Source organism: Anneissia japonica, unplaced genomic scaffold, assembly GCF_011630105.1.
Source record: "Anneissia japonica isolate Jap-2015-1 unplaced genomic scaffold, ASM1163010v1 scaffold324_len738069_cov173, whole genome shotgun sequence".
In the NCBI taxonomy this organism is placed as follows: domain Eukaryota; kingdom Metazoa; phylum Echinodermata; class Crinoidea; order Comatulida; family Comatulidae; genus Anneissia; species Anneissia japonica.
Genome location: NW_022692196.1, coordinates 699,787 through 709,712, shown reverse-complemented (window position 1 = coordinate 709,712; position 9,926 = coordinate 699,787). Strand labels below are relative to the sequence as shown.

At 35.2% G+C, this 9,926-nt stretch overlaps 1 protein-coding gene across 4 annotated transcripts in view; it reads right to left on the bottom strand.

Annotated features, from left to right (window-relative positions):
* LOC117100188 (transitional endoplasmic reticulum ATPase-like) overlaps window positions 1–7,115 on the bottom strand; it is a 39,031-nt gene extending 31,916 nt beyond the window's left edge. For 2 of the 4 annotated variants that reach the window (XM_033239778.1, XM_033239780.1), the window contains exons 1-3: window positions 7,059–7,076; window positions 3,936–4,037; window positions 2,313–2,517 (exon numbers count right to left, since the gene is read on the bottom strand). In XM_033239778.1, coding sequence (XP_033095669.1) covers window positions 2,313–2,368 — 56 coding nt within the window. In that variant the 5' untranslated portion in view covers window positions 2,369–2,517; window positions 3,936–4,037; window positions 7,059–7,076. Of the gene's footprint in view, window positions 1–2,312; window positions 2,518–3,935; window positions 4,038–7,058 lie in introns of all 4 variants that reach the window. The other 2 variants (XM_033239781.1, XM_033239779.1) reach the window with 2 other exon arrangements.
* Between the last annotated feature and the right edge of the window lie 2,811 nt (window positions 7,116–9,926).

Here is a 9,926-nt window from a genome sequence, read left to right as displayed (position 1 = left end):
AGCGTGACATTTTAGCAAAAGTTTCTAGACTAAAAAAGTTTTTCAAAAATAGTAGATACCTTTCTTTCACATAATTGCTACCAAAGACAGGCAGGCCTGATACACTATAGGTATCGACTAAACATTTGACAATTATAACGCTACCGTAACAAAAAACATTGCTTTTTTCCAGCATCATGGCGTGCCTTTTTGTTTTTCATGTTTTTATTGTTAAAATTAAAATGAAAATTCCTGTGAAACTACACTACATAATTTACTCTATTTTATTTATTTAAACATTTTAGTTATATACCTTAATAATGAAAGTTAAGTTAGGATGTTTTGAATAATATGCCAAAAATGCACTAGAGGTTAGCGCCACTGCATGACCGACACTGTGTGACATGTGGATTGTGGAATTATTACCATTTTATAGCATTTTAGATTATAAATATATAAGTAGAAAATTGCTCAAACATGAACAATATGGTAAAATAAATACAATATCATCTAGATAAATACTCGGAAACAATTTAAACCCTTTACATAAAAAGCCAGGTATCAACCAAGTTGATCAGATCCAGACGTTATTGATGTGAATACAAATCGTATGATAATGTAAAGTACTTCAATGGATTATCTTAAAAAACTCTACACAACTCTACGCTGTGATGCCAAATCGTCACGGTGTGACAAACTTTGAGCATTTTCCTCTTGGTTTATTTAAGTTCTTAATTAAAATGAACATGATTTTAAAGTTTGTATGAATGTTCTCCACAATTTCGCAAAAGAGTTTAAAAATTCATTTACTAGTACAGTACTTAAATATAACTTAGGTTTTTGCTAGATCAATGGTCCATAAAGTAAAAAAGTTTTACAAACAATTATTTTTCCTGGTAAACATTAATATGCGGATTACTAAAATCTACATTTAACTTTTAAAAAAAATTTGGGGAAGGCCTCAGTATCTTAAATAAAAATATTGTTGTAATGCTGTGATGCAAAAACGTCACAGCGTGACGAAACAGAAATATATTTTTCTCTGGTAACTAGAGTTCTTAAAGTAGAGTTTAAATGAACATGATTTCTTAGTAGTAGTAGTACTGTAGGTATTAATGTTCTTCAGAACTTAGAAATACATTTTAAAATTTTATCCAGCAGTATTTGAAATAACTTAAAAACAATAACTTTTTACGTCACAGCATAACATCGAGAAACACAGACATTATGAAATCAATTGGCGTGAAATATAAATGTTTTTACTAAAATTTCACTTACTAAATTTTATTTCAATTGCCCTGGTTTAAATAACATATCAAATTTATTTTGTATTGAATTAAATGTAAAATGTGGTGAAAACAAGCCAAACCAGTCACTCGTCGCATAAATCGATTTTGAGTTATTAATACAAATAATAATACAAAAATAAGAGCTATAAAATGGTAAAAAAAGCATTCAAATCCGACATTTCCTTATGAAGTTACAAGCATTTAAAAAACAATATATATGAAATCAGCCTTCAAAGTTTATGATTTCAGGCAAATCATTAAAAAGTGTTGTTTTAACATCCATATTGGGAAAAATTACAGCACAGCATGATGTATAGATACATAAACCTTAGTTTAGTGAAATAAAATAAATTTTTAAAAACATTAGCTCAACCCGCCCTCGATAAACTAACGTTAGGTTATCTCACTATATTAATTGGATTAACGCATTATCAAGGATAAGTACTGAGTGTTTAACACTGGTGTCCTTGGATTCAATTATAGGTAAATGGATTAGTTGCCTTTTTTATGAGGTTTTAATTGTTCTTTACCGCCGAAAGTGTGGTATTCTAACGTTAGTTTATGGAGGGCTGGTCGGCCTAATGATTTTACATTCTAGCATGTTTTTGCTATTTTCTCTGAAACACAATTTGCGACGAGTGACTGGTTTGGCTTGTCTTTGCCACAAATATGCAATGTCAACCCTTAGTTTGCTACTTTAAATTATGCTTTGCATCTGCAAATTAGCAAGGGCAATTAGTCATTTATGCAAAATTTATCCCAAACTCAAAAAATATACTCCTTAAGGTTTCATATGGTGCCAAACTTGACTTAATAAAGTAGATTTTAAAATTATCATTTTTTTCTAAGTTTGCTGAAAAACGCTCATATATATTATCCCCTTTGATTAATATTTAACTATTTAACATATATACAAGATAATCTGAGAGACAAGACAAACCCTTGCATCTTATAATTTTATTTTTTTTTTATATTTCATTATTTATAAGGTTTTACTTTTATTAATTGGGACAGCAGTTAAAAAACATAAAATTTGCATCTTACTTTTCCAATCCATCAACCAAACGAGGCCTAGCATAGGCCTTAAGTAGCAAGCCCATCAGTCGGGCTTACATGCCTTCGGGCTGCGTCCAGTCCGCTGGCCAGAATTTGACACATCGTCGATAACACTTGAGTCGGTCTGTGGTCAATCTGCTCAAGTCAGCCTGGCCTAGCTAAATGACTCAGTCAATCAATCCACTTGAGTTGGCTGTCAGTTGCGAAAAAGAACATAAATAAATAACATTCTAAAATCTACATCCTACTTCTTATGAGCACCAAAATCGAGGAGGACCAAGATGCATGTAATATTGTCAATGTGTGAAAGTTTGATGTTTCAAGTTTAAACTTTGTTTCTCAATTGATTATGTGAACTGATTTTTTTAAAATGGACAGATTTTCATGTACAGTATTATTATTGATATCAGGTCACAAATATGTACTTACTTGTGATTTGAACTTTGACCTGATATTTAGAATACATTAAATTTTTTTAAAAGATCAGTTCACACTGAAGGAGTTAAGAAACAAAGTTTAAACTTTCTATTACAATGATGTGCATCTGTATACTGGTAATTTCACAAATAATACTAGTGTCCATGTAAAGTAACTGTTGAAGACAGGGGTAAAGACCAAAGCCTAGGCGCATATGCCTACAGTACTACATAAAGTTATATTTAATTAGGGTGTCAGATTTTTTCACCGGAATTATAGGCCTAGATTTGGATAGGCCATTGAATCACTCACAGAGTTGTATAATGCATCTTCCACTTCGAAAAACGATGTTATGTTCGTTCTGTTCATGCAAGTACATTTAGTGGTTTGAAGCAAGCATAAATATCAAATTTAAATACCAGGATACATTAAATTGTGATGTGAAAAAAAAAAAAAAAATTCTAAAATTCCTCTGTAGTAAAAGAAGGTCAACGCTTCCAACCACCGGTCGTGCACATTTTCCAGCCCTGGTAGCAGTAGGCCTGGTTGTATATTCTAGTGTGTGTAACCACTGCCATGGTGTACTAGAAGTCGAAAAGACAATACTGTACTAGCTACTAGCCAACAAGTTTTACTTAGCTGAATTCAGGACTGTAAAACTTAGGCCCAATTTTTAAAAAAATGTTTAGTTTATCACCCTTGCCCACAATTTTTTTTTTTTTTTTCATTTTTTTAGTAAACAGTTAAAAAGTGGGCCTAGATATTGTGTATAGTTTTAACCTACTCATAGAGTCATACTTTCGTTAGAACATCACTGTCAGCGTAGGCTCACCCGTGATATTGTGTTAAAACATAGTCAATAAAATTAAACTGGGGCATAGCACTAGGCCTAGCGGTGTAGGACCATATCATACGTTGATAATCGACGTGTATAATTAGCAGTGTCTGCCGATTGATAAATCATCCAATGTGAATTCACCAACTGATTAAAAGTTCAACCTGGTTTAACGAGCAATAATACTGTTATATAACACACGTACAACAGAGATTAATGATCATAATCAATAGGAACTTTTAGACTGAGTGAACGACAAGCAGGTTCACTGCCCATAGGGATCCACCGCTGAAATCAGTTTCAATTTCAGTTGACGAGGAGTCAAGACGATGACTTTTTGAGCAAGGATCATGCCTTACCATCATGGAGAATCTTCAGAGTCCGGGAAGCGATCCTCTTCGGATATTTCAGCAATGTGCTTGACGATGAAAAGTTTGTGCTTTTGTACAATGCTAATCGACCTGTAAAATGCCAAGGTGAAATTACTTGAAAAATGCATAAAATTAGGCCTCTTCTTTAGCCTCATGGTGGTTGGAATACATCGTGATAGGTGAAGCAACCTCGACCATGACAACGTGGTTGACAGATTTCATGCAAAATTTCCAAAATATACAATTTCACTTTCAAGAATGAGGATTTGAAAATAAATTAGATGGTTACATTGCAAACTCTTTGTTTCTTGCTTTATTCAAAAATGTTTTGGTTTTGGAAGCTGATGTCAACATTAGAAAGCAGAGCCTACATGAAGTCATAATTATAGTAACTCGATGCCTATCAAATAAGTAATAAAAATTTGCCATAATTCATCAAATATCCGTGGCTTCCAGGGGGCTTCGCCCCCATGAACCCCCACCTGGGGGCCGTAGGCGGCCCCCTGCCCCCAGCCAAGTCAGACTCGATTCGCTCCATTAGCCCCCACCCCCCGTCGGGGCCTTTAGCCCCTCCGTCGGGCAGGTCCTGGCGCCACCCCTGGCCTAGGCCCTAGGCTTAGTGGGTAAAGATCGACATTGAAGTGTAGGAGTAAAACAAGAGGGGTAGAAATAGTGTCGAATGACAGGAAAGGTCGAACACCGCAGTTTAAGAAGTATCCGATCATTTCGGTCGCGCCTGCAGGTCGGTCGTGCTATTTTGGTTGTGCATTTCAGTCGCGGTGTATGGAGCGCCGAAGGGGCGACTGCGAATGTATATTATAATAAGATATCCTAAGCAGTATAGGTCTAGGCCTGCCGTTTGTTAAGCATGAAAACAGTCATTTTTATTTTACTACTTTACAATATGTGCGCAATTCATCCTATTCCTTATCAATATGTGCGCAATTAGAACCAAACTGGGTATAGTATCGCACAATGTTAAACTGCCTCGTATTTATGAAGTTCATCCTATTTCTTATCGCTGTGCTCAATTAAAACCAAACTGGGTATAGTAGTAGCGCACAGTGTTAAACTGCCTCGTACTTATGAAGTTCATCCTATTTCTTAATATAAGAAATAGGATGAACTTCATAAATACGAGGCAGTATAACATTGTGCGATACTATACCCAGTTTGGTTCTAATTGCGCACATAAGAAATAGGATGAATTTTATAAAAACCGAGACAGTTAATCACTGTGCCCGACACCCAGTTTGGTTCTAATTGGGCACAGTGATAACAAAGAAATTATTTTGCGTTGCCCCCTCCGCGAGCGACCAAAATTTATCAAAAAATCATGTCGGCATTTAAAAAAAAATTTTTTTCAAAGATCTTCTTTTTACTCAGGTACAAATTTAAGAAATACTACTTCCGAAATTAACATTTAGAACATAAAACATAAAACAGACAAGTATTTTTACTAAAATCGAACCACTGAGATGCAAAATTGGTAAAATAGAAGGCGTAATTTTGAGAACTGAGCGCGACGACGACAATGTATGCATGTAACATCGGATCTCTCGCGCTGATCTGTCAAGCCTTGGTCAAGCCACGATTAGATCTAGGCCTGAAATGGAGATTTCCTCAGAGCAGGAATATGTTGTTTCATTGCGGTAGCCTGAAGTTTACACGCATTTCCAGTTGTTTGTCATCTTTTTCAATAGAAAAAGATGAAGTTTGTAACATTTGTAAATAATGTCAGTGTTTCAAAATAATTAAAAAATTAAAATTATGTGAACGGTTTGGGGCTTAAAAAATAGATGCGGCTTATACACAGGTGACAAAAAAAATTGTGATTTTTTGCGTCCTAATTAGGGGTGCGAATTATACACAGGTGCAGCTTATACGCCGTAATAAAAGGGACCTTTTGGCATTTTATCGTGCGATACCGTAGCTCGGCGAGTTTGCTGAGCGTGTAAGTATGTGATGAAAGTCTGACTGTCGTCCTCCTCAAGCAGTGGTGAACGACATTTGCACCCGGGATCGAAGAAAGTCACGGCTATGGTGGGATCATCGGCCGTCAGATTTTTTCAAAGCGTACCCATTAATGCTGATAATGGTGATGAATTACGACGGACGGGGTCCCCATGGCAAATGAAGCGAAATCGAGGATGTGGAAGGACAACAATGTATTGCGTAATAGCAGAACATAAAAAAGATACTAAAAACGCCTTTTCGGTACTTTCCATGCTTTTCCAAAAAAAAAAAAAAAAAAAAAAAACCTACATCGCCGCATCAATTCTATAACTTTGGTCTGACCAGAACCAGAACATTTTTTTTTTGGCCTAAAACTGATGTTTATAACGCCCAGTCGCTGGCAGTGTGACCACTGCTTGGGTATTTACCCAAGATCTTGGGTATTTTGACTTGATCTTGGGTTCTTGAGTATTCCATTCAAATCCTTGGGTATTTTATTTTTACTAAGAAAATTAAATATTTTTGTCATAGAGGAAGAATTAAGAAGTAACAAAGTATATGTCAGTCCATTCAAGTAAGCAAAACTCAATGAAGTGCACATAACATTGTTAATTGACTGTTAATTGCTATAAACATGGGTTCAGAATTGTTTATTTGTGATTTGCGTTGCCATTAATCTTACTTAATTAATGCATTACATAATAAAACTTGATCACTGATCTACTGATAACACTTTCCGACTGAGAGCGTATTTTTCTATCTGTATTATCACCTCATGAATATTAATTTTAATAATTTAACACAAACAATTACAATAAAAAATGGTTTATAAATTGAACTAAAAGGGAAACTATACATGCGAAAAACACGTTTTTTTCAAATTTTAATGCATTTTCAGGAAGCTTGGGTAATTTTTGACAATTTTTACTGAATCTTGGGTAATTTCGACCCAGTCAGTCATTGGGTATATCATAAATTGTGAGTGGTCACGCTGGTCGCTGGCAGTGCACTCAGCGTGTAGCTCACTCACATGTGTTCGGTGTGTTCGATACTTCCTTAACAACGGAGGTGTTACCATTGACCGATTGAAATGAAATTTGGCAGAAACATTTTAAATAATGTATTTTATAACTGTACCAAGTTTCATGTACTTACATTCATTAATAAATGTGATATTACGGATTCAAATGTGATGGTCGTTTTTACTGTAAACAACCGGGAATCGAACACTGCGACCTTGAAAACAGTGCGTTAAACTATTACAGAACGCGTTTTATTCGTCGTCAACTTTATCAAGTCAGTGTTATACAGTATAGCCCATTTTGCATGTACCGTACTCGCGCGAATAAGCGCCCGGGCGCTTAAAATATTTTTTGCACTTTCTGAGGGGCGCTTATAGAAATAGATGAAAATCGAGGGGTTCTTATGGGAAATTATTTTAATAATTAAAAATTCAAGAGGCACTTTTTGAATGAAAAAAAAAGATTATATAGGCCTATGGACATTACGAATGGTGGTTAGAAAAGATAATCGTCCAGAGAACATGGCTCATAACAAGAATGGTGAATATTTACATAACAGCAAAAGAGCAGATGCAATTAGTGGTGGGTAGTGGTTAGCTTGTTGGCCATCGGCCCATTGAGATTAGCAGGATGGCAGGATCATTGTATTTTTCTTGAAAACTCAGATGAGAATGTGCTTAAAAGGTCGAAAAAAGAAAAAGAGGAGTAGGACTAGACATAGACAAATATGTAAAAAGATTAAAGTTGGAAATATACTGTATGTCAAGGGATCGGAGCACTCATCTGTCCAAGAGAAATATCCTCATTTTCAAAGAACTGAACACCAATCTTCAATATATTAAAAGTGAACACTAAGCTAACTCTCCATGTGCAGATCGAGACCGAACCCCCAAGACCACCCAAATATTTAGTTCCTAAAGAGGCGGGGTCTCGAATTGAAGGGGAACTGTATCATGATGAATGGTAATTTATGTTTAACGGGGCCAGAACAAATTATATTACTAACAATTAAGAATTAACCAAAATATTAAATGTTCAACAAATATTAAAATGACATCTAACTTGATGAGGGGAGGCCTCATGTTTATGAGGGCCAGAAGGACGAATTTACATGAACAAGTGACAACTAAATGGACATTCCAGGTTCAGGGGCGGATTTAGTAGAGGGAAGGCCCGGCCCCCTTTCGGGGTGAAATACAAAGAAAAAAAGAAAAAGAAAAAAACAATACCCCAAAAAAGGCCTCAAATGTTTTTTGGGGCGGCGTGTCTAAAACACAAAATTTTCGCAGGGGGCATGGAACCTGAACCTCTAGGATAGTGTTGTCTCGATCGCCCAACTTTCAGGCGCCCCCCCCTCCCCTTTTGGACATCAATAGATCCGCCGCTGAGGTTATCAGTCATATTTTTTAACTGACCAAGCACAACGTGTTATATTGGACATACATCCCACAAACACGCAAGTTGCGTTTACAAGACATTTTAGGCGAAATAAAAAAATACTAGCATCTCGTCCCATTGCGTATCCATTTTCTCAGCCGCACTTTTTTTTTTTTTTTTTTTTACTTTATTTTCTTTATTTTACAAAAATCTGGCTAACTCACATCAGGTCCTCTCTTGATCGTTTGTAGTTGGAGATACATTTGGTATGAATCATGTCTAGCGCTTCTTTTATTTGCTTTCAATGTGTCTACTTCGTAAAAGTATAACAGTAGTAGCTGTTTCCCATCGACCATCTTGGATTTGCCATCTCCGAGTTAAAAAAAAAAAAAGTGCCCTCATTCTCTGTCAAAATATTAAGACGAGAAACTACTCTTTTTTTTTACTTGGCCTTAGTAACAATGTCTTAGGGGCGGAGCTTAGGGGATAGCACATTTGGATGGCACATGCCCATGAAACAGCAGGTCAATTTACTCAATCCACAAACTCCTGAAAACCCAAAATAAAACTCCAAATTTTCATCTATTTATCAGGAATTTAATAATTTGACACATGCTAACGGTTATGCTTGGAATAAGCAAAATATGGAAATAGATCTCCATGTTTCCTTAATATTTTCACATCAGCGGTATAATGTATTTTTTTTTTCTTTCAAACAAATGTATGGTAATATCTAAACATATGAGGAAAACATAATCATTTCCCACCTCACAAATAAATAATTACAATACAAAATGCATTAGTCGAACTAATATGATATAAATGATTTGTTATCTCCGAATTCCAAAAATCAAACCTACAAATTTTCGACGAAATGGCGAGTAAACTTGTTTGGTTATAATATGGTATAGAGTAATATACTTATCTGTCCACCAATAGCTATACACAATATTATGTTATGTACACTATCGTCGTAATTATTAGAATGGGGTAAAGTTAAACTATTGTCTGTTAAATTGTCTATATTTGCAAATATTTTTTGAAGTATTATGGTTTCTCTGTTTTAGTTATAACAACCACCATATAGCTTTGATAATCCCACAAACTATTAATTACATATTAATGAAAAACTGTCACCCAACAAAAAATAAATAAATAAAATTCTCCCTTTAAAAGGACTACACAATTTATCAATTTTCACTGTCACTAGATAAATGAAAAAATGGTTGACAGATGCTTTGCAAAACTACTTAAATTTGCTGTCAGAAAGTCAGGGCACTCTGCAGACTTCAAAATGTTATTTTTAAATGACCATTACTTAAAGGTGAAATTTTTTTAATTTTTTTTTTTTTTTTCCATTTAATTTTCAGCTGAACCAGAGGGGGTTCTATGGTTATCACTTTTCAAGCAAACCTCATTTGACAAACCAAACCCCTAAATCCCTTTGCTTAAAAAATCATCAAAACGAAGATGCAATTCACCATCTACAGTACATGCCAATCCACAGCATTTCTGACCCCAGCTTGACCTATCCACTGACTCCCACCAACAAGGTTCTTAGGTTCCGATTCTATTAGGAAACCGCTGTTGATGAATCCTAACTTGATAACCTACTAGAATACAC